A 26,359-nucleotide genomic window follows, 5' to 3' on the forward strand; every position below is an offset into this window, starting at 1 on the left:
TTGGCGTCCAATCTTCTATTGGTTTAATCATTAATTTTGCTTTCTTGTAAAAATAGGATGTTCTTTATATGTATACTGTTTTAAATTGTTTTATTTAGTTTGGGTAAATGTTAACCATTTTTATATTTTGCTGTTATATGAATTCTTACAAGACGTTCTGTTAGAATGATAATTACTTTAGAACCTGCCAAAATTCAACATATTTTTGTTTTTGTGAACACGTGATCTACTCTTGAGATATGCTGGAAAATATTATTTTAATCACAAATTTTCCCTTCTTTTGATTATAGACAGTGTTTTTGATGTACACTTCCAAAATTAAAATTTATATTGAATCGTTCAAAACTTTTTCCACAAATAATTTCTTTCAAAAATGTGTTGTTCATTTGAGCTATGCTGTGAGAAGATTTTTTTTTCCGTTAGGCGGCGTCCATTTATTACGTAACGCTAAAATTGGAAATTTTTGACCCCTCCCCCCCCTCCGTAACGCTTTTTGTATGAAAAATTTTAATTTTTTGTATGAGCCGTAACGCTTGAGCCTACTCCCCCCTCCCCCTAGAGCGTTACGTAATTTGTGGATGCCGCCTTAGAGCCTCTAACATTTCAAACAAAAAATAATCGTATAAAGGCTATTTTTGCATTATGCTGCAGATATTTGCATAATATCTTTTAATATTTTGCAAATAAATTTTGCACTCTTTTACCAAGTAATTTTCATCAAGTGTTACGTCCAAACTGGAACAGAGATCTGCAGTGAAATACCCTATGAGTGTTTCATTTATTGATAACTGCGAACATCCTTTGCCAATTTACTCTTTTCAAATATGTATATCGCAAAAAGCTCAAAGATACTCTATGTTCTAGGATGTAGAGAAAATTATTATTTCGCAAAAATCTTCCATCAGACCCGCCACGAGTTTTATTTAGCTATGCTCTCTGATGTTACTACAATTTTTGACATTAATATCTTGGAATATCTGTGGACAACCACCACGCTTATTGAGAACCTACGAAATATTTTTGCTGTGGCTCGTTGATCAACACCAACGTAAAAGCTTCAAAAAATGCCGATATTCATTCTAAATGCCAAACGACGTTATGCCAAACGGCTTTATGCCAAATGGGGTACAATCATATCGAACTCTTCGCTACGCATGCATTTAAGTCGAAAAATAGGGGCAACCCACGGCCTGGACTGATTTTTGCCCTTGAATGCGTCGTGAGCAAAGAGATGAATCGAATTTTGAATTTTGATGCACGGATTGCTTAAATAGATAAGAGAATTTTTCTTCTTCTGATCATAGGCTGTTCTTTCAAGAGATGTCGTTAAGGTGAAACATCTCGGAATCCAAAGATGGCCGGCACAATGGCCGACTTCTCACCCTACTCACGTTTTCAAAGGCACAAAACTGGAGAAATAGTTGGCAAACGTTCCTGATCTTCTTATTTTAAGCTTTCTGCTAGTGCACAAAGCCAAAATAAAAAGTGCACTGTTGTGGGATGCTTTTTTCGCGAGATTTGTGCTTTTAAAGTTGTAGTGCAATTTTAGAAGTTTATTCCAAACTGTTTCACCTTAACCATTTTAGCTACTGTCAAAAGCTGACTACAAACGTAATGCGAGAACCTCTGCTCGCAGGTATTACCGATAGCAGAGAAGTGAATAATTCGAGAGGGATTCGCGATAAGGGCCTATCTGACAAATCAATAACAATGAGAAAATAAGCAATGAAATTCCCATGTACAATTTTTAATCCTAATTAAAGAAAATATACTCAAACTTAAACCTTTTCACTTTATTTCACATTTCATAAACCTAGTTTTAAAATCGTCATGAATACCACACACATCTCCTAAAATTTCCCTAGCTATTTCGTACTCAAAAAATCTTTAAAGGTTTCGCCTTAAACGCACTCAAGAATGCCAGTATCGCCCAATGTTATGAGCCTGTAATCGATATTATTTTCAATGTCGCCTATTACTTTTGCGCCGCGTTTTCATTATGGTTTCAATTGAGCCCGCCATGTACGCCTTGTTTATTTTTTGCTTGCAGTGTCGCCGTTTACTCTCGCCGTGTTTTGATTTCGATTTCAGATGCGCCCATCACTTTGATAAACAAAAACACAGGCGTAATCAATACAGTGTGTGGTTTTGCATCATGTGAAGTTTCGTCTTCTACAAATTTGCGTTTTTTGAATAGTTAAATTATCGATAGGAGAAAAGTTCAAGTGCAGTGAATAGACAATCAAGCTACAATTTCAACGCTATAGTGTCTTAAATTGTGTACATTTTGTCAGTTTCGCCTAGTTCGCGAATCTTTCTAGAATTGCTTATATTTAGGACGTTCTTCTTTCAGCACTGGCTGTTCCATGAACTTACAATAAAAAGCTGATTGTTTGTATGTCAATATCACTTTCTTTCAGAATAAGCTGAATAAGTTCTATGGAATTCAGCTTTGAAATTTATAACAAATGTATGCTTGCCGTAGTTCACTATTGGTTTTCAATTTTGGCCAAATGACCCGGAACCCATAGAATAATCAGATATTAAACCAAGCTTTCATTTGAGGTACGATTTTTTTTCAGGTCGGACTATTATTGCAAACGCGTCAACAAATTATGCCAAAAAGAGCCAAAAAGGTTGAGCAGTCCTGGTTCATACAAAACAATTCTACTGTTTTCTAGCTTTCCAATGGTATTGTTAGGTGCTTTTTCCGCCAAACAGAAAACAAACTGAATTCGTAGAATAATGGCTTGTTTTATCTGACTCCCATACATTTTGTAAAGGGGGCCCAGATAGCCGTAGCGGTAAACGCGCAGCTATTCAGCAAGACCAAGCTGAGGGTCGTGGGTTCGAATCCCACCGGTCGAGGATCTTTTCGGGTTGGAAATTTTCTCGACTTCCCTGGGCATAGAGTATCATCGTACTTGCCACACGATATACGCATGCAAAAATGGTCAATCGGCATAGAAAGCTCTCAGTTAATAACTGTGGAAGGTGCCCATAAGAACACTAAGCTGATGAGCAGGCTCTGTCCCAGTTGGGATGTAACGCCAGAAAGAAGAAGAAGAAGAACATTTTGTAAAGAATGAAAAAAAATGCTAAAACGAAAGATCAACTGATGTAACATACGCTTCGTAGTTCCCACACTCCGTGATCAATCAGGACCGCATGGATACCACTGTGATAAGCGGTTAAGTCGGGTTATTATAGTCTAGCGGTAGATACTGATGACGTTGATATTATTATCAGGGATAACGCAGATAAATAGAGATATAGTTATTAGGAAGAATGTTCCAAATATGAGGAAAGGAGGGAACTTACACCCCTCTGTTTTGGGGATGTCCATTGATTACGTAAGACAATTTTTGGAGTCTTTCACCCCCTTCCCCCCAAGGTAAGATTTTCTGTATGATTGGATTCCAAGCTATTTCACCAACGATAAAACCCTTTTGGCTACTGATATCACCCAAAACTCTCGTGTATATGTATATAAATAGAGTCATAATGGAATTAAGAAGGGGGCACAATGAATTTTAAGGGATTTGGAATTTTATTTCAAATATTTCAATATGGGGAACGCCCCCACTGAAATCTTTCGAGCACTAATAAGCTTTCTCAAAGGAGTTAAAATGGAGGGTCATAATGGAAGTGAGATTTCAAAATTAGTTCAAATTGTTAAACATGAGGAACATAAGGAGGAAACAGAAGAAGGAAAATCAGTTAGTTGGAATCTGGCATGCCTCCCCAACTAACAATTCAGAGCCACAAACAAGCATGCATGTTTAATTATTGTTCAATAATGGTAATGGCAGCTGAATAAAAAATCTGCTCTATAAAGAGCTGAGAAGGTGCTTTTTTAACACAAACTTAGATCAATGTTCAATGTTATGCATTAGAATGGACAAAAGTTGAATCGCCACTTATTAAACGTTTCCAAAGATTCTCATTCGACTAGTCAAGATTGTTCTACAAATGAGCTGAACAAAACATGTTTCCCCCAATTTAAAAGCCAATATTCCACTGAACAAATGTATATGTATAAAAGGATATTCAGAAGACGAACTAACGTTTTACTTGCGTCACACTTCAGCTATTCCCACATGTTTAACATAAGCATGAATAAGAGCTGAATAAGTATCTTATAAAATCCTAATTCAGCTTCAGTATATTATAAAAACAGTTGATCCAATAGAGGCCAAAATGACGATTAACAAACACATTGTTCAGCAATAAATAAGCTTTGCAAAAGAGATCACACTATAGCTAAATTTCATAAAATGGACAAAATATCCGAAAATTGTGTTGAGTTCCGAATGCATTTCGAAGCTCATAAATTATGTTTTCTTAAAACTTTTGAAACAGCTGTTCAGAAAATAAACATGGTCAGTCTCCAGAAATGCAGAATTATTGTGAAAAACAAAAATAAACATTTAAGATAAGTATTCCGAGTAGGAGCAAAGTACTGCCAAACAAAGCGTGAAATTGACTTGATCGACATAAGAGATAAAATGTCTGAAGACAATATCAAAATTTTGTTCTTGGAACTTCTAAACCTATGAAAAATTTGATGTACGCAGATCTAATGAATAGCTCGCAGCTATTGGTAAAATCTTGCAGAATCTAAAAATGACATGTCAATTTTGTTCTAGTAGATTAATTTAGATATCATTTCCAGATATTTTATATCATATATCTATCAAGTTAATATCACGTTTAGCTATCCATGTTATATTTTCTATTGCTAAGCTTTTTTCGCCTGCTCGGGAGGTTTTTCCGTACAAGAAAAATGGAAATTTCTTTGACAGAATTGATTAAATAAATTTCTATAGTCAGCTACATTTGAAATGACATTTCTTCACAACTGAATAAATACTGCGCTCTAAGAAAAATGATTTACTTGGTTATTTCCGAAAATAAAAATCGCATCAAGATATTCGAATATTTTTCTATTCAGGTTCTACTCAGGGTTCTGAGGACTAACCCTTCAAATGATTCAAATATATTCATACAGAGAACTTTTACTTCAATGCATATGTAAAAGGTTTATGAAAAATACAAATAAAAAAATAATCAAACAATTATTTATAAAATTATTTAAGTTAATTAATCATTTTTGAACAAACTTAAACTTATTATGAATTTAGATTAATCATTTCAGGCTATTTTTACTTTGTGTAACTAAACATTGTTTTGACCAACATCGACATAAATTTTCTCACTGTGCGCTAAAAATAGCCGACTGAACTCAGCTTGGATCAGCACTAAACAGCAGCTGAATAATATGCTTGTTCAGTTGTAGATTAGCGTACCATGTGTTGATTAGACGTTGTCGAATAGAAGCTCGAACATGGTCAATATTCAGCTATGAGAAGTTTATATTTTGCACTGGACGGTATTATCATCAATTCTAGGATGGCGCAGATGGCAAGGCATACCGCTGACGATTGGAAGGTCTCGAGTTCGAATCCAGTATACAGGCGATTTTTAAATAAGACTGTTATACTATCGTAATAATAGTGCACACTACATTTATAAAGTGCCTAGAAAAATATTTTTTTGTTTTTATTAGTCTTTAATTATTTTTAGACCAGCCGTATAAAAGCTGAACTAAATGCTTGTAAAACGTTTTTAAAGCTGAAAAATAAAGTTGGTATTCAACGACATGCTTTAAAGTTTCTCCAAATTTGTGTGAACAATGCTTCAACAAAGGTTGGCCATGGAAATTATTAAAATGTTATAAAACATGATGCTGGATAAAACTGCCATAATGGTGTTTGTTAAATGAGTGAATGTTAGTTGGGTCAACCTTCGAACGGCCAAGGAATCCGATTATTCTCCCCTTAAGCCCTTTTCGAGCACTAATATACTTTCCCTGAAATAAGAGTCATAAAATATGAAATGGGATTGGAAAAGATATTTGAAATGGAATTGGAATTGATAACCATGAAGTACATAAAAAGGAAAAAGAAACATTAAAAACTAGCTTGTTTCCTCATTACGCGCCTACAGCAATCTGGTATGCTCTAGCCACCTTTGGAAAACCCTTCAAATAGTGCTAGATCAAAGAAAGGGGTGAAGGGGTCATAATAGAAAGGAGAGGGATCATAATGGAAAAGCGGGGCCATATTTTTTTGGAAGGGGTATGTTAAAGAGGAAATAGAAAAATTAAGAATAGCTTCATGTGTCCTAAGAACAAGCTTAAGATCAGCTATGTTGTACCAATATGTTTTAGGTTATGGCCTTCAGTCTATTATGCTCGAAAGGGGCGATAAACAGGCAACTTTATCGAAGTTCTGCGACCCGGATCGTTTTTCGGATTCTACGCCCGTGTTAAGACCAGAAAGGGCAAAGTAAGTAATCGAAACGATAAAAGTGCTCCAGCACTCCCTGTTCGCCTGTTCGTTAATTTTTATCTGACTCTTGCTTGTAGATTCTGTATGTTGACTTATGCTGCCTATGCGGTGGGCATGTTAACGAGAAAACGGAACACAGTTAGTAAGTGAACTCAACATAATTAAACAACACAACATAAAATGTTCATTGTCCACAAATTCCTTGAAAAAGGCACAATAAATGTGTCCGAAACGTTAGCGTTAGCGTAGTTACGGTTTACTTCGTAGATTGGATACTAACAACATTTATGATTATTTTTAATAATCTCATCTATACTGCTTCCAGGAACAAGACCTTGATCCAGTCGTTAACAAGAATATTAAAAACATAAATATCGCTATTCCTGGCCACGCCCATCTTTACCGTAACTTGGGATAAGGGAAGGAAACGTTGATGTAGCACTTACTTAACGAGAGGCCTCCGACTCAGCGGCACCCTCATAAGTGCTACGGATTTGGGGGTTAGGAGGGATATTAGGTCATTAGGAGCATTTGTTGTTTACTTGTTTTTAATTTAATCTCTTGAATGCCGGCAATCAAAAGAGAATTTATTTATTATTTACTTTATGGATAATCATGTTTCGAGTAGTACTAATTGATTAATCGTCTTTTTCTGCTCAGTTGTAAGTTCAAAGCAGAAACGATCCCTCTAGGGTCATCGTATTGTTTCAAACACATTTTAAGAATTAAAAAACAAGAAAAAAAACTTCTGTCCGTTAATAAAGTATTGAATATTGACAAAAATAAATTTAAAAAAATTACGGTGCTCCGCGTTTCAACTAAAACACGCATTATATCGTATCGTAGTATTGCTATGAAAACAAAAAAAAAGAACGAAGAAAAGCAAAAACGGAAACAAATAAAAAAAAGCGCGGACGCGAGCTACTTGATTTTAGTGAAATTAAACCGGCGATACACAAATATACAAATAAAACAAAACCGATTCTCCTTCGCTTTTAACAAGGTTTATCTAGAGCTATCTATATAAATAAAAATGGAATGGTGTTTGTATGTCACGAAATGGCTCACGAACGGGGCAACGGATTGGGATGATTCTTTTTCCATTTTGTTCGTCAAGGGTTCCGACGTGTTTGTGTGTATAAAAGTTCCAGGATGTTCACCGGGAAAGTAGGAAAAACGGGACTGAACGGAACTGTCATTTTGTATGGGACGATTCATAGCGGTTTTCAACAGCCTACTTGATGGCAAGACGAAGTTTGCTGGGACCACTAATCTTTATAAATAAAAATGGAATGGTGTTTGTATGTCACGAAATGGCTTACGAACGGGTCAACGGATTTGAATGATTCTTTCTCTGTTTTGTTCGTCAAGGGTTCCGACGTGTTTGTGTGTATAAAAATCCCAGGATATTCACCGGGAAAGTTGAAAAAACGAGCGCGAACGAAACTGTCATTTTATATGGGATGATCAAAAGCGTTTTTCAACAGCCTACTTGATGGCAAGACGAAGTTTGCCGGGACCACTAGTTTAAAATAAAAAGTGTAGAATAATATGGAACAAACTCACCGGATAATCCAACCGTTCCTATTTCAGAGGTGTAATATCGCAGGAAGCCAGTCAAACGATACAATAGTCTACTAGCATTCCAACGAACACAATTTTCTAAACCATATTTCCACTTATAAGTACGTCAGCTCGTTCGAAAAAAAACACAAACACATATATCTTCGGCAATCAGTCCATCATTTTACGATCCTTGCGTCCATAGGGACTTTAAACGATTATATATTGAATGTGATACAAAATTATAGCACTGCTAATTTACCGGGTATTCCGCTTTTCACTATTTTGCACTTTTTTCACATCGAAATTAGTGCCGGGTGGTATAGCACCATCAGCCGAAAATAACGCGATACCGAGAAAAAACTGCAACAGGTAATTCAAAAAGCTGCCATCCGCGCGTATGGCTTGCCACGATCGATCGTGAAAGCCGAATTTTTACCCATTAAAGGGTAGGGCACAGATATAACAGACGTTGAAGTCCGATTGTAAAATTGTGTAAGACAATTAATGGTCATTTTGCATGGCAACACAAGTAGCAACATCGTGGTGGCGCTGTCATCGCTAAGTTCCCATGACGATGTCAGTGGTGAATATGAAATATTTCAATATACTGATATTCACCACTGATTGACGCAATTCGCTGTGTGGTGGCACTAGTGATTGCAAGGAGTTTTCATTTGAATCACAATAAATGTGTCCGAAACGTCGGATGAAAACTTAAAATCCGTTTTTGAGCATAGCAGACTGAAGGCCATAACCTAAAACATAATCATCACAGTCGTATCCCCAAGAAATGTACCAATATGGTCAAGCTGCTGTAATACCAGGAAGAAAGCTCTGCAGAGAATCCAAAATAAACATTTTCAAATGATTCTAAAGCTCACTTCCTGCTATAGTACTAATTAATTACAATGTCAAAACAAACTAATCAATCCAATGTCAAAACATCACTTAAGTATTATCAATATTATAAGGCTCCAAACTGCATGGATGTATTTTGAACAACTTTACTCTATACGAAGCACATCGTTCGCCCGTTTGTCCCTCGTTGCCGCTTACTGTTGAAATTTTGCAATGAAAATCACTAACTCGGCTGAATTTCATCACGTTTTGTTCGGAAAACCGATAGACAGCCCGGCACGGCACGGCATTCAGTTGCATCGTCCCGTTAGATTGGATTTTGTTTATTTTCCCTTCTGGTGGACGGCTTCGGTTGGCATCATCCGGCATTTTAGCGCTGCACTGGAATCTGAAAGACCTCCAGTTCGGCTGCAATTCAACCTGGGGTAGATCATCACCATGTCATGGCGGCGGCTGCTGCATCATGCTGGTATAACTGTCAGTGCATCACCGAATTGTTTGTACATGCGATAAATCAAAACATGTGGATTAAGTTAATCGACCCATCGCCACCCTCCGTCGTGTTTGCGGAGCGCGGTTTCGCGGAACGTTTTCGAGTAAATCTGGGAGTGTTTTCGGTGCAAACACTCATTTATTGACAGCTGGTTTCAATTGGAAGGTGAAGCAAATTCGAAAACGAGTTCATCGGTTTATTAGCACCGTTTTCAATTTGTAAAGAAATTAACTGCTGCAGCAAATGAAATGTATTATGTCATTAACAAATTCTGTCGGAATCCTGAACAAGATTCTGTGAATCATGAACAGAATTCTATCGGAATCCTTAACAGGATTTTGTTGGAATCCTGAACAGGATTTTGTCGGAATCCTGAGCAGGATTCTGTCGGAACCCGGAGCAAGATTCTGTCGCAATTCAGATCAGGAATTTCTTGGAAACCGGAGAAGGATTCTGTCGGAATCCAGCGCAGAATCCTGTTGGAATCTAGCTTAGGACTTGTTAGGAATCCTGAGCAGGATTTTCTCGGAATCCTGAACAAGATTTTGTAAGAATCCTGGCTAGAATTCTATTAGATTCCTGGGCAACATTCTGTCGGAATCCTGAGCAAGATTCTGTCGGAATACTGAACAGGATTTTGTCAGAATCACGAAAAGGATTCTTGCGGAATCCTGAATAGGATTTTCTCGGAATATTGAACAAGATTCTGTCAGAGTTCTGAACAGAATTCTGTCGGAATCCTGAACAGGATTCTGTCGGAATCCTGAACAGTATTCTGTCGGAATCATGAACAGGATTCTATCGGAATCCTGAACAGGATTCTGTCGGAATCCTGAGCAAGATTCTGTCAGGATTTTGTCGGGTTACTGCACAGAATTCTGTTGGAATCCTGACCAGTATTCTTTCAGAATCCTGTGCAGTAACCCGACAGTAACCGGAATCATGAGTTTGATTCTGTCGGAATCCTGAGCAGGATTCTGTCAGTTCATGAGCAAGATTCTATCGGAATCCAGAGCATGATTCTGTCGGAACTCGGATCAAGATTCTGTCGCAATTCAGATCAGGATTTTCTTGGAACCCAGAGCAGGATTCTGTCGGAATCCAGAGCAGAATTCAGTTGGAATCCAGATAAGGATTTGTTAGGAATTCTGAGCAGAATTTTCCCGGAATCCTGAACGGGATTTTTTAAGAATCCTGGCTAGGATTCTGTTAGAATCCTGGGCAACATTCTGTCGGAATCCAGAACAGGATTCTGTCGGAATACTGAACAGGATTTTGTCAGAATCACGAAAAGGATTCTTGCGGAATCCTGAACAGGATTTTCTCGGAATACTGAACAAGATTCTGTCGGAATCCTGAACAGGATTCTGCCGGAATCTTGAACAGGATTTTGTCAGAATATTGAACGGAGTTCTTTCGGAACACTGAACAGGATCTGTCGGAGTTCTGTTGGAATCCTGAACATAATTCTTCCGGAATCCTGAATAGGATTCTGATCACCTGTAGGCGAAACGAAAATTTGAAATTGTATGCAACATTGCAAGCTAATTTTACTTTGCTTTTTTTGCTAGTTTTCATTCAAGTTTTCAAATAAATCGAAAATCTAATAAGTTACTTCTTTATAAGTAGACGCCACATTGCATCGTTAGACGCCAATCCATTTCCTATAGAATCCTCTTTTCCGCATCAAACCCGTAATCGATCACAGTGCTTCTCTTACGCAAACTGGTTATACAAATTTCCCAGCCGGAAAACGGATGACACTGGCGCCAGCAACAGTCAACAATGAACCTAACCTCAAAGGGCGAGCAGACGTCGAAGACTCGCTCTATCACATGATTAATCACTCTAACGATGATTCCTATTCTCCATTTTTTTCCCCACAGAAAAACCATCCAGCTCGTCATCATCGAGGAAGGCAGCTACGAGAAGGATGTACTGTTCTACGTCAACCTCGGAGAGCCCCAGCAAATTGGAGGTATGTTTCCGCTTTCACTACTCAAGAAGTATGTAGTTAATTCCCGTTTTCGAGTCGTAATTTATTAGATGTCGTATAACATCGACCGCGAGCGTTTTTATAGTAATCCCCATTTAGGTGTACCCTCATTTGACTATATATCGGTGCTCTTACTTAGTGTACTACTAGAAACTAATGTTAATGAACTGACACACTATGTTAAAAGTTATTATAACACTTACTCAGATAAAACACTTAAACAATCTCACACTTCGATTAATTGTAGATTTTTTTGTAAAAGTTGTAGAAATCGTAAATTTTGAGTTACTTATTAGGTAATAGTTAATCCTTAACAGCAGTGTTCGTTTTGTTCAATTTTTTGAGTAGATACTAGGTGTTTGTATTTCATAGATATACTTCAGAAAGTCTTTTTTTTCAGTTCATTAGGGAAATCATTCGGAAGCGCAAAACTGGCGTTGTTAAGTACTTGAAATTTGTTGATTTTTTGATGGTTATTCAAACAACTAACACAACACTAGTCTTTAACGAGAAAAAAAAGGAATCAATCGGATTAAATTCGTGGAAACCCATGAACAATTTAATAAAAACAATTCTTTGAAACATTAGAAAACAAAGGTTTGCTAACGGCCTATAATTTCCATATTTACCTCATCGCTCCATCCCACCTCCAGCATTCTCGTTCAAACAGATTCCAATTTAGCGATACAAAAAGGCAAACAATCAACGGGTAAAACGACAATAACAAGCGGAGATGATCACAGACAAACCGCATTCGCACGAGTTTCTGCGATTCGGTTTAATCTTTCACTAGTGCCATCTATTGATCAACATTTGTAGGGTTCCCTACTGTTATACAGTATATGTTACACAGAAAATGTCAGATGTCAAATCAAAGCCTGTAGAAGTAAGAATCTTCTACAATTCTCAAATGACAATCCATCCCGTCTCATCTGATTGTCTGTGAAAAGCCATCGCAATCGGCCTAGCTCCCGGAAAATTGTCAATAATGGTTCCGCGTTTTCCTGTAAACGCTTTTCTGGAAAAGCATGGAAAGGGATGCGTAGGATGTCGACGACGATGAAGGTCGTGCGAAAAACTGGGAAGGATTTCCCCTTCCTGCGATTTAGTTGGAGCAAATTCATCGTTAGGACGATGATTGCGGAGAAGCCATTCCCCGATTCGTTTAGCTCCTGTTATTGATTGCGGGTTGTATTGAGGAAAATTGCTGATAGATTAGCACAACTAGAAAAGGTCGAATGATTTTGAGCGGCCTACGTCGAAATTTCGCAGTATGACACATACATATTTATCTTCTTGCTATTCAATTCTGAAATTCAAAGAATAAGAAACTCATTTCAAATAGTTTTCCCAATATCCCTAGGGCTCATTCGACCTTCTGACCTTCGACCTATAACAGAAACCCTCATTAGAATGGGGTCACACACACCCACCAACACATTTTCATACATTGTCTAATAATGAAAAACCCAAACCTGGTGCGTGTTTGTCCCATCATTGTGTTTGGTTATTTGTTACGGAATTACCATATGAATGGATCACTTTTTCTTCGTCGTTCTTCGTTCCTGGAACTGCTTATTTAGATAGGACGAAATGTGCTACGAAAGGACGATGAGAACCTTGGCACGATGGGAACAGGTGGGTGTTATTGCTTGATTTTTCATCGTGTCACGGCGGATTGATGGAAATGGAGTGAACAATATCGAGGATATATTGAATTCATAAAGTAATGTTGTTCCACTCCTATGGGTTTAAGAAAGAATTCATGAGATAAACTGGAATGCTAAACAATCGATGTTTTGTTGAACAAAATTGGAATCAGTTTGGTTTCATTATTGAAATGCTAATATAATATGATTCGATTTGCAAAAGTATCTCAGTCGAATATGTTAACAAGAAGACAAGAAGACAAGAAAACAAGAAGACAAGAAGACAAGAAGACAAGAAGACAAGAAGACAAGAAGACAAGAAGACAAGAAGACAAGAGGACAAGAAGACAAGAAGACAAGAAGACAAGAAGACAAGAAGACAAGAAGACAAGAAGACAAGAAGACAAGAAGACAAGAAGACAAGAAGACAAGAAGACAAGAAGACAAGAAGACAAGAAGACAAGAAGACAAGAAGACAAGAAGACAAGAAGACAAGAAGACAAGAAGACAAGAAGACAAGAAGACAAGAAGACAAGAAGACAAGAAGACAGAAGACAAGAAGACAAGAAGACAAGAAGACAAGAAGACAAGAAGACAAGAAGACAAGAAGACAAGAAGACAAGAAGACAAGAAGACAAGAAGACAAGAAGACAAGAAGACAAGAAGACAAGAAGACAAGAAGACAAGAAGACAAGAAGACAAGAAGACAAGAAGACAAGAAGACAAGAAGACAAGAAGACAAGAAGACAAGAAGACAAGAAGACAAGAAGACAAGAAGACAAGAAGACAAGAAGACAAGAAGACAAGAAGACAAGAAGACAAGAAGACAAGAAGACAAGAAGACAAGAAGACAAGAAGACAAGAAGACAAGAAGACAAGAAGACAAGAAGACAAGAAGACAAGAAGACAAGAAAGACAAGAAGACAGAAGAAGAAGACAAGAAGACAAGAAATTGATTCGATTCGATTCGATTTCGATTCGATTTCGATTCGATTTCGATTCGATTTTCGATTCGATTTCGATCGATTTCGATTCGATTTCGATTCGATTTCGATTCGATTCGATCGATTCGATTTCGATTCGATTTCGATTCGATTTCGATTCGATTTCGATTCGATTTCGATTCGATTTCGATTCGATTTCGATTCGATTTCGATTCGATTTCGATTCGATTTCGATTCGATTTCGATTCGATTTCGATTCGATTTCGATTCGATTTCGATTCGATTTCGATTCGATTTCGATTCGATTTCGATTCGATTTCGATTCGATTTCGATTCGATTTCGATTCGATTTCGATTCGATTTCGATTCGATTTCGATTCGATTTCGATTCGATTTCGATTCGATTTCGATTCGATTTCGATTCGATTTCGATTCGATTTCGATTCGATTTCGATTCGATTTCGATTCGATTTCGATTCGATTTCGATTCGATTTCGATTCGATTTCGATTCGATTTCGATTCGATTTCGATTCGATTTCGATTCGATTTCGATTCGATTTCGATTCGATTTCGATTCGATTTCGATTCGATTTCGATTCGATTTCGATTCGATTTCGATTCGATTTCGATTCGATTTCGATTCGATTTCGATTCGATTTCGATTCGATTTCGATTCGATTTCGATTCGATTTCGATTCGATTTCGATTCGATTTCGATTCGATTTCGATTCGATTTCGATTCGATTTCGATTCGATTTCGATTCGATTTCGATTCGATTTCGATTCGATTTCGATTCGATTTCGATTCGATTTCGATTCGATTTCGATTCGATTTCGATTCGATTTCGATTCGATTTCGATTCGATTTCGATTCGATTTCGATCGATTTCGATTCGATTTCGATTCGATTTCGATTCGATTTCGATTCGATTTCGATTCGATTTCGATTCGATTTCGATTCGATTTCGATTCGATTTCGATTCGATTTCGATTCGATTTCGATTCGATTTCGATTCGATTTCGATTCGATTTCGATTCGATTTCGATTCGATTTCGATTCGATTTCGATTCGATTTCGATTCGATTTCGATTCGATTTCGATTCGATTTCGATTCGATTTCGATTCGATTTCGATTCGATTTCGATTCGATTTCGATTCGATTTCGATTCGATTTCGATTCGATTTCGATTCGATTTCGATTCGATTTCGATTCGATTTCGATTCGATTTCGATTCGATTTCGATTCGATTCGATTCGATTTCGATTCGATTTCGATTCGATTTCGATTCGATTTCGATTCGATTTCGATTCGATTTCGATTCGATTTCGATTCGATTTCGATTCGATTTCGATTCGATTTCGATTCGATTTCGATTCGATTTCGATTCGATTTCGATTCGATTTCGATTCGATTTCGATTCGATTTCGATTCGATTTCGATTCGATTTCGATTCGATTTCGATTCGATTTCGATTCGATTTCGATTCGATTTCGATTCGATTTCGATTCGATTTCGATTCGATTTCGATTCGATTTCGATTCGATTTCGATTCGATTTCGATTCGATTTCGATTCGATTTCGATTCGATTCGATTTCGATTCGATTTCGATTCGATTTCGATTCGATTTCGATTCGATTTCGATTCGATTTCGATTCGATTTCGATTCGATTTCGATTCGATTTCGATTCGATTTCGATTCGATTTCGATTCGATTTCGATTCGATTTCGATTCGATTTCGATTCGATTTCGATTCGATTCGATTCGATTCGATTTCGATTCGATTTCGATTCGATTCGATTTCGATTCGATTCGATTCGATTTCGATTCGATTTCGATTCGATTTCGATTCGATTTCGATTCGATTTCGATTCGATTTCGATTCGATTTCGATTCGATTTCGATTCGATTTCGATTCGATTCGATTCGATTTCGATTCGATTTCGATTCGATTTCGATTCGATTTCGATTCGATTTCGATTCGATTTCGATTCGATTTCGATTCGATTTCGATTCGATTTCGATTCGATTTCGATTCGATTTCGATTCGATTCGATTCGATTCGATTTCGATTCGATTTCGATTCGATTTCGATTCGATTTCGATTCGATTTCGATTCGATTTCGATTCGATTTCGATTCGATTTCGATTCGATTTCGATTCGATTTCGATTCGATTCGATTCGATTTCGATTCGATTTCGATTCGATTTCGATTCGATTTCGATTCGATTTCGATTCGATTTCGATTCGATTTCGATTCGATTTCGATTCGATTTCGATTCGATTTCGATTCGATTCGATTCGATTCGATTTCGATTCGATTTCGATTCGATTTCGATTCGATTTCGATTCGATTTCGATTCGATTCGATTCGATTCGATTCGATTTCGATTCGATTTCGATTCGATTTCGATTCGATTTCGATTCGATTTCGATTCGATTTCGATTCGATTTCGATTCGATTTCGATTCGATTTCGATTCGATTCGATTCGATTTCGATTCGATTTCGATTCGATTTCGATTCGATTTCGATTCGATTTCGATTCGATTTCGATTCGATTTCGATTCGATTTCGATTCGATTTCGATTCGATTTCGATTCGATTTCGATTCGATTTCGATTCGATTTCGATTCGATTTCGATTCGATTTCGATTCGATTTCGATTCGATTTCGATTCGATTTCGATTCGATTTCGATTCGATTTCGATTCGATTTCGATTCGATTTCGATTCGATTTCGATTCGATTCGATTTCGATTCGATTTCGATTCGATTTCGATTCGATTCGATTTCGATTCGATTTCGATTCGATTTCGATTCGATTTCGATTCGATTTCGATTCGATTTCGATTCGATTTCGATTCGATTTCGATTCGATTTCGATTCGATTTCGATTCGATTTCGATTCGATTTCGATTCGATTTCGATTCGATTTCGATTCGATTTCGATTCGATTTCGATTCGATTTCGATTCGATTTCGATTCGATTTCGATTCGATTTCGATTCGATTTCGATTCGATTTCGATTCGATTTCGATTCGATTTCGATTCGATTTCGATTCGATTTCGATTCGATTTCGATTCGATTTCGATTCGATTTCGATTCGATTTCGATTCGATTTCGATTCGATTTCGATTCGATTTCGATTCGATTTCGATTCGATTTCGATTCGATTTCGATTCGATTTCGATTCGATTTCGATTCGATTTCGATTCGATTTCGATTCGATTTCGATTCGATTTCGATTCGATTTCGATTCGATTTCGATTCGATTTCGATTCGATTTCGATTCGATTTCGATTCGATTTCGATTCGATTTCGATTCGATTTCGATTCGATTTCGATTCGATTTCGATTCGATTTCGATTCGATTTCGATTCGATTTCGATTCGATTTCGATTCGATTTCGATTCGATTTCGATTCGATTTCGATTCGATTTCGATTCGATTTCGATTCGATTTCGATTCGATTTCGATTCGATTTCGATTCGATTTCGATTCGATTTCGATTCGATTTCGATTCGATTTCGATTCGATTTCGATTCGATTTCGATTCGATTTCGATTCGATTTCGATTCGATTTCGATTCGATTTCGATTCGATTTCGATTCGATTTCGATTCGATTTCGATTCGATTTCGATTCGATTCGATTTCGATTCGATTTCGATTCGATTTCGATTCGATTTCGATTCGATTTCGATTCGATTTCGATTCGATTTCGATTCGATTTCGATTCGATTTCGATTCGATTTCGATTCGATTTCGATTCGATTTCGATTCGATTTCGATTTCGATTCGATTTCGATTCGATTTCGATTCGATTTCGATTCGATTTCGATTCGATTTCGATTCGATTTCGATTCGATTTCGATTCGATTTCGATTCGATTTCGATTCGATTTCGATTCGATTTCGATTCGATTTCGATTCGATTTCGATTCGATTTCGATTCGATTTCGATTCGATTTCGATTCGATTTCGATTCGATTTCGATTCGATTTCGATTCGATTTCGATTCGATTTCGATTCGATTTCGATTCGATTTCGATTCGATTTCGATTCGATTTCGATTCGATTTCGATTCGATTTCGATTCGATTTCGATTCGATTTCGATTCGATTTCGATTCGATTTCGATTCGATTTCGATTCGATTTCGATTCGATTTCGATTCGATTTCGATTCGATTTCGATTCGATTTCGATTCGATTTCGATTCGATTTCGATTCGATTTCGATTCGATTTCGATTCGATTTCGATTCGATTTCGATTCGATTTCGATTCGATTTCGATTCGATTTCGATTCGATTTCGATTCGATTTCAGTCGAGTTTCTGATTGAAAAAACTTTTTATATTGTTGATGTATCGCAATTTCTGGTTGGTTGAATGAAAATTAATAGATCATAATCCTTGAAAATTTATTGTTCGATGAAATCCGATCGATTCCATTTGTATTATTTAAACACAAAACAAGCTGCGTTAAAATCCGAACCAAAGAAATTTTCAGGGCATCAGTTAGGCTATAAAAAATTGAGAAAAATCCTCATAGCTTATAAGGTTGAACCCAATTCGCAGTTACCAACAACTGTATACAAAACATATCGATTTCAATCGCGCAAAGGCCCATCGCACGATTTGGTACCTTAAAGAAGAAATCTCGCGGAACATTACTAAAGGACCTATCTAACATTGAGAGGCTCTCTTTGTTCACTTTCTCTTTCATTAATAACTGAGTCACATTAATCTCTTCTGTTGCGTTTTATGTATGAAACGCTAGTTAAGGTAATTGACTTTCGATCTATAGTGAAAAACTTTCCAAAATCTTTAGTGTTCCACTGTTATAATCGAAAGAGAACGAGAGAGGAGAGAATCTCTCATTTGTACATAGGTCCTTTAGTAATGTTCCGCGAGAAATAAACACCCCGAGAACCACCACCACCAGATACTCAAGTTGCTTATGAGCGGCGGCGGTGCAATAATAATAATCATCGTGTAGTACACGGTTCGTAACGCGTACAGGAAGCAGTACATGTTTCCGGAAGACAATAATCGTACAGTAAAATTTTATATCAACGCAAATAAACAGCGGTGAGCATCGATCTAAGCGTGAACTCCAGTCGAAATGTATTTAATGTCGGGTATCATCGGCTTTTCGGTTCGTTTGTTTGCTCATACTCCAAACGTAGTGACACTCCGTTGCACAGTGGGATGAATGCTAAAAATAATGAACTTTATTTCAGTTACAGTGTATTGTGCAAACATATCGTAAAACAAAGTCGTTATTACATCTCAATATTTGTTATGACGAAAAAATTATGCTGCTAGTAGAGGAGGTAATCTACTCATCTATGTAAAATCAAAAAAAAACGAAACGAAAAACGGAGTAACATTGATAAGCGGGTTAACATTGATCGAAGTTCGAATCATCATTTATCGATGGAATGGTGCCTCTCTTGCCTATATTCATAAGCTAATAAAAACTAAGCTTTTTCTAAAAATTGATTTTCGATCATGCGTAATTACACTACCCAAAAGTCATGTCTTATAAAAAAATGCTTAAATTATTCAAAAAACAAATTACAGTATCTAGTCATGAGCGATGGCTGCCAGTACATGTTCTAAAAATTCAAAACATGCAACATTTGCATTTCAAAATCGTTTTTTTTTAATAAATATTCAAGAAACAGATCAATGTTACCCCGGATTACGGTACATATGCTTACGTTTCATAACAGCGGATTCCAAAAGTTGCGGTTTTAGATCCGTTTTTCCTTACTGTGATGTGCCATTATGCTGAAATGTGCTAGCTGGGAACACTCATATAAACCCGTTTTTACTCGCTAGTGAAAAAAGTTTACGATTTTAGCACTCATCCCACTGTGCATTGTCATAAAACCACGATTGATTCGTGTCTTTAGTGGAAATTGATTTTTAGTTTTCTTTTTCTGCGGGAAAATAACAACACATTAAATGTCAATATTGTCAACAAGGCGACGCGCAACAACAACGCGCGTTTACCAATCGAAGACCGGAGATGTTTGCTTTGCGCCTGTGAGTACGCGTGACACCTCTCCTTCAATCGAAGTAGGCGACGCGCGACAGCAGTGGCACCTTGTCACAATGTTTGTTTACCCATTCGAAATGGGATGAAAGAAGCCGGCAATCTTGGAATTATAGAATCCGGAGCAGCATAAACAGAACACCGTTTAGCTTCTTGTCGGTAGTTGTGCGCTGATTGAATCGATATTGTTTGTAAACAAGCTGAATAAGAGTCATTCGAATGTTAGAGGGAGAGATAATCAGTGGAACGCTTTTTTTCTGTAATTTTTTATGTTATTATTTTGATATGTAGATTATTGAATAGGAAGGTAGAAATTTAGCACTAGTTTACTTGCATAACTCCAATCATTTAAAATATTAGTACTCAAAATTTCATTGATGAGTGGTTGAATTTTGAAAATGAGAGGAAAAAATGTTATTCTAGTATCAGTTTTATGTCTTCTAATAAAAAATCGTTTTTCGTTTTCAAAAGTCTCCATTCCTTAGTTCTTATGTGTTTATCAAATTTATAACTTTATTTTTATTTATTTTTCTTTTCTCTTCTCTTCTTTATACGTAAACTGCTACTAATAAACTACTACTGCCTGTGCGTCTACTCTACTACTACAACCGCTGTAACCACTTTAAAACAATCCAAATGTCGACTTGTCATTGTACATCATTTTAATCAACTAAATACGAAATCGGACATTCCTTCCCAATTTTCCCCAATTTCCAACGCCAAACACACACAATCACACAAAACCGCCTTGCCCGCTTCCATGACATAACTTTCAAAATCTGCCCAAATCAACCGGTTGGCTACCGAATTCGCTGCTGAAATTCAAAAACATCATCGAATTGGCTCAACACCATCAACCGTAAAAACTGGAACATCGGCGAACCCCTCGATTGGAACGATTGGCGCACCCCTCGGATTTCGAACCCAAAATCAAATTCCAATTGACAACATCTATCAATCGTCGCCGCCATTCGTCGCATCACATCACCCGACCTTTCCCCTCACGCCCTCTCCGGTTCCCACCGTTCAATGAATTATGAATAACCTCCCACTCTCTGTGACATCTGCTGGATGAACTTTTTTGTAAGTAAATCAACATTTACCCTTTTTTGAGTTTGACGTTTTCATTAGAGTTCGGCTTTGGCGCGCGGAGTTTTCCCATATTAAATGCTACAGTTTTGCGTTGATTTCGCTTTCGCTTCGCCACGCTTGTCTTCCACGTCAGCGCAAATATCATAGGACAACACATTGTCACCACACGCTTTGGTTTGGGACAACGCCTTTTCATCTGAAAACTCGCACGCTTACACGGGTTTGCATACCTTACAGGGGGGTTAATTTGACGTTTCAACGGTTGCAGACTACTGGTTTCTACTTTCGCACGAATGAGTTTTGGCATCGTTTCAAATCAGTTCAATTTATCTAGGAATGGTGAACCGTCTGCTGTTTTTGCCATACTCAAGGATGGGAGAAAAAAGTGATGCCAAGCCGAGCGCGTTTGGTGAATGGGTAACGAGGGCTCATTCAAGTGTTGCCTTTAGCTTTTTTTTTTGCTCATCATTGAGCTCAAGGGCCTTTCGTCGATAGGTTTGATGAGTTTTTTTTTTCGCTCGTTTCACTCGACTGCAGAAAGGTTCAATGGCGCGGCGGTCAACTGCTAAATTATCCTTTCAACAGATACCAAATCCAATTAAGGTTCGGAACGAAGTTGTTGGCATTGGATTTAACAAAGTAGAAAAGTTTTTTGGAAAAGCGCTTCGTGGAATGTGGAGAGAATGAAATGAGAAATAATGTGGGATTTTCAAATAGGACGTGATATTGAGTTGAGTTAAACTTCAATCTCGTAACGAAAGAGTTGGAGTTTTTCATTAAAAACCGTGAATAAGTTTATTTTGGATAAAACAATCATTAATTCCCTAGAATATCTTTAAAATCAGATTTAGCATATATTCTGCGGGGACGGATCTGGTATCTGGTAGTGGTTAAAACGCATACTTCTCACGCCGAGGAGCTGGGATCGAATCCAATCCTTGTCATAGTGTCTCATGATCTTAAAATGATTGTGACGACTTCATTTGGAAGAGAAGCCCTTGGTTCCGAGATGAAGGAGACTAATGCAAAAAATCTTGTTAATAAAGGTAAAAAAGCATAAATTTTCTGAAATGGGAGCTTGCAAGATCACCAACTCTTCCTAAGTCTGATCTTTAATGCAGCCCACATATGCTCTAAACATCCATCGTTATGGGAATGACTATGGGGATTTTTCCAAACATTCTATCCAGGATCTTTCAGTGGTTTCTTCTAGTTGTTCAACTTTAGAGTTTTTTCCAGGATCCATGGGATATACTAGGGATTCCACCAGAAATTGCTCCTGGGAATTTTATCGAAAATTCCTCTAAAAATATATCCACAGATTCATCCAAAAATTCCGGTCCGGTGCTCTTCCGTTAGGCCGAATGCCGTTAGACCGAAAGGGTCATAAGCCAAAAATGGCCGATAATTCTATTGGATTGTAAGGCCTAATTCAGTTTTAGGTCGAATGGGTAACTAACAAAAGTAGGGCAGGATAATTTGACCGAATTAGAAGCCGCCGAATTAATTTTAAGGTCAAATGAGGTGTTTGTTGTTAGGTCAAAATAACTTGCATTAGGGATGGTACACAAATTATGTCACGCTAAATTTCGACTTTTTTGACCCCCTCGTTTTTTGTATGAGTCCTTCGAAAATTTTGTAAGGCTTGACCATTTCCCTCCCCCCTTGGAGCGTGACGTAATTCGTGCATGACCACTTACCAAGAGGCCCACAATATCCGCTGTAAAGTATAACTAGAAAGAACAGCCTTTGTTCAAAATAAGGAGGAATCAGTATTTCTGTGTTAGTCATTTGAAATAGTAGTAAAGGGTCAAATGCTATTTCGGCCTAACAACATTCGGTCAAATGGCCTTCGGCTTAACGTTTTTTGGTCTAACGGCCTGCTACCGAATTCCAGGGAATTTTATCAATAATTCCACTCAAAATTTATCCACAGATGTAGAAAATAGATGTAATTGAGTACAAAAAATATGATTGGTGTTATTTGAATAGGAAAAGAAAAATAAATTGGAATGTGTAAATATAGTCATTTATTTCCAATATTCAGTGTTTGTAAGCCAGAGTGTAAACCAGAAGGGCTTTTGGGATCGCGAGGGTTTAAATATGCGCAAGGCCCGGGAAGGGTTCATATGTAAATAAAATTCGTAAATAATTCAGTTTTGAAACGGATTTATGCGACATCAGACTTGAAATTACATTAAATTCCTTCTCCGAAAATACTTCAGGCTTACGTTCAGGAATTAATCCAGGCATTCTTCTAGAGATTCCTTCAAAGGTTCCTCTACAAATTATTCAAGATTTCCTTAACTAAATTCCTCAAATGATTTCTTCAGTAATTATTCAAGGCTTATCCATGTTTGCCTCCAAGAATTCCTCCTGAGATTTCTTCAAACATTTTCTCAGGAATTCCTCTAGAAGTTAGCTCCAAGGACTGCATCTTGAATTACTCCAGGAATTACATCACGAATTCTTTCAGAAATCCAGAGATTCCTCAAGAAATCCATCACCAGAAATTAGACCAGGGATTCAACCAGGACGTTTTCCATGGCTTTTAACATGACTTCCTCCTTAATTTCCACCAAAGAATTTTTGCAGCGATCTAGTATTTTTTCTACAGATTTATCCAATGCTTCCTTCAAGAATGCCACCAAAAACAATCCTCCAGAGATTTATTTAAGATTTTTTTTAGCTAAAATCTCAGGATTCTTTCACGATTTCTTTCCTGCGATTCCACCAGAAAACCTTATAGAAATTCCAAAGGGGGTTGCTCCAGGAATCCTACAAAAAAAAAAATACATAAAGGGTTCTATCGAAAATTCAACCAGGAATTCCTCCTATCAAAAACCTTCCACTGATTCTTCTAGTTATTTCTTTGGGAATTTTACAGATTCCTCCAGAAAATCTTACGTCGATTTATCCAAGCATTTTCCCAGGGATTCCAAACGAATAGCTCTAGAAATGCGTACAGAAATACTTGCAGAGATATACTCCAGAAATTCTAATAGTGATTCTACTCTGAATTTCTCCAAGGATTCCACTAGGAATTTTTCCGGGATTCTAAAAGAAATACTGAAAAATAATTCGCCAAAACTTCCTTCTTGGAATTTTTTTAGAGATCCCGCTTGCAATTTCTATAGAGATTCCTCCAGGTTCTTCAGTAAACTATTTTACGATTTTTTCTAGTGTTTCCTCCAAAGATTCCTCCTGGTATCCCTGAAGAGACCCTACAAGGCAGGCGCTCCAGGACCTTCAGGAATTACTTCAAGAATCTACCAAAAATTTCTCCGAGGGTTCCTAAAGGAATTTATCCATCCATTCCACCTGGGATTCATTTCAGTATGTTTTGCAGGAATTTCTCCAAGCATTCGGGGAAGCTTTCAGGGATTCAACAAAAAACACTGAAAAAGCATTGGGCAAAACTTTCTCCATGGAATTTCTTTAGAGATTCCGCTTGTAATTTTTTAGGAGATCATCCGGGGATTCTTTTAGGGAATCTTTGATAAACCCTTATAAATTTCTCGAGTGTTTCCTCCAGAGATTCCTTCTGGTATCTCTGAAGGGACCCTACAAGGCATTCCTTCTGTGATTTCTTCGAGAATTACTTTAAAAATCTACCTACCATGAGTTTTTCCGAGGGTTTCTAAAGGAATTTATCCATCAATTCCTCCAGGGATTCATTTCCCGCAGGAATTTCTCCAAGAATTTAACAATTCGTGGATTGCTTCAAAAAGTCTTCCAGGGATATATTTAGGAAGTTCTTCATGGAATCATATGTGAATTTCTCCAGCGATTTATATGGTGTTTCGTCCAAGAATTTCTGAAGAAAAGTCAATATTTTGGAATTTTGTAGAAGCTTTCTGGAATACCTAGAGCAGAGAAAGGAAAATTTGTTTGGTTGAATCCTTCGAGGACATCCTCGAGGAAGATTTTTCTGGTGGAACTTCTGGCGAAGCTCTGGTAGATTTTTTTCTGGTGGAGCCTATGGTGAAATTTCCAGTTTTAACCATAGAAAATACTCCTGGTGAAAATCCTTAAAAAAAGCTCCTCGTTCGTAAAATTACTGGTGAAAAAGATTGAGAAAATACTGGTGAAGCTTCAGAAGGAATAACAACAAGTGGAATCTTTATAGGACATTGTGGTTGAATCCCTTGAAAAATTCCTTGTGCGATCCGGAACCACATCTTGGCAAAATCAATGGAGAGTTTTTTCAAGAATTTTTTAGAAGAACCTCAGGAGGATTTTTTGAGTTTACGGTAGAATCACCAGAGAAATATTCAAAAAGAGGAATGTCTGGAGGATTTATGTGAGGAATTTCTAGTTGAAATCATCAGAAGAAACCCAAGTGGAGTTTTTTGAGGAAATCCTGGATCCCTGGAGGAGTTCTTGTCGAAAAAAAAAAACATTTTTTGAATTCCAGTGCTCATGATATTGTCTTTGGATAAAATACTGGGGCGTTCCACAATTACTGGTGAAATATTTATAAAATTTGTTTGGTAAGATCCTGAAAAAACTCCTGATAAACCCCGGAACCTAGGAACTCGTGGAAGAACAGCATGATTAATTCAGCGATGAATCCCTTAATGACACCCGGGACTAATCTCCTGAGGAATTTCGGGAGAAATACCTTAAGGAATTCCGAGATTAATTCCATGATGAATTTCGGGAGGCATCCCTTGATTATTTCCGACAGAAATCTCTCTCTTCCCTAGTAAAATTCTAAGAAAAATCCCTTGGTGAATTCCTTAGAGAAATCCTTGGAAGAAATCCCTTGAAGAATTCAACAAATAATTCCTTATGAAATTTCTGGAAGAACCCCTTAACGAATTCAGCGAGGAATTCCTTAGGGTAATCCCGGTGGAATCTTTCGGGGAATTCTGGTGGTGAAATCTTCATAAGAAATTTCAGTTAGAATCCCTGGAAGAATTCCTGATCACCATCAAGACACCTTGAAGATATTCTTAGAGGAATCCCTTAAGAAGTTTCGGGATGAACTTCTTGAGGAATTTCGGGAGGCATTCCTTGATTATTTCCGGGAATCTTTTGTAGAATTCCGAGGGGAGTCCCCTGAGGATTTCCAGGAGAACTTCTTTGAAAAGTTCCTAGAAGAATCCCTTAAAGAGCTCCCTAGAGAAACAACTAGAAAAAAATCTGGGAGAATCCTTAAAAAAATTCGGGAGAAATTCATAGTTAATAATGTAATCGCTGGAGGAACTCATAATAGAATCTCTGAAGGAACTCCTGATGAAATATCTGGAGGGATTCCTGATAATATGCCTGACGGAGCTTTTTATAAGATCCCTAGAAGAAATCCTGATGGAATTCGTTGAGGAACTCCTCATATAA

The 26,359-nt window shown here is 37.4% G+C and overlaps 1 protein-coding gene across 8 annotated transcripts in view; it reads left to right on the top strand.

The window, feature by feature from the left end:
- Positions 1 to 26,359, top strand: part of LOC5576390 (sodium/calcium exchanger 1) — a 641,354-nt gene that overhangs the window by 406,109 nt on the left and 208,886 nt on the right. For all 8 annotated transcript variants that reach the window (XM_021837816.1, XM_021837818.1, XM_021837817.1 and 5 more), the window contains one exon: positions 11,157 to 11,248. In XM_021837816.1, coding sequence (XP_021693508.1) covers positions 11,157 to 11,248 — 92 coding nt within the window. The remainder of the gene's footprint in view (positions 1 to 11,156; positions 11,249 to 26,359) is intronic.

This window comes from Aedes aegypti, chromosome 1 (assembly GCF_002204515.2).
Source record: "Aedes aegypti strain LVP_AGWG chromosome 1, AaegL5.0 Primary Assembly, whole genome shotgun sequence".
Lineage (NCBI taxonomy): Eukaryota > Metazoa > Arthropoda > Insecta > Diptera > Culicidae > Aedes > Aedes aegypti.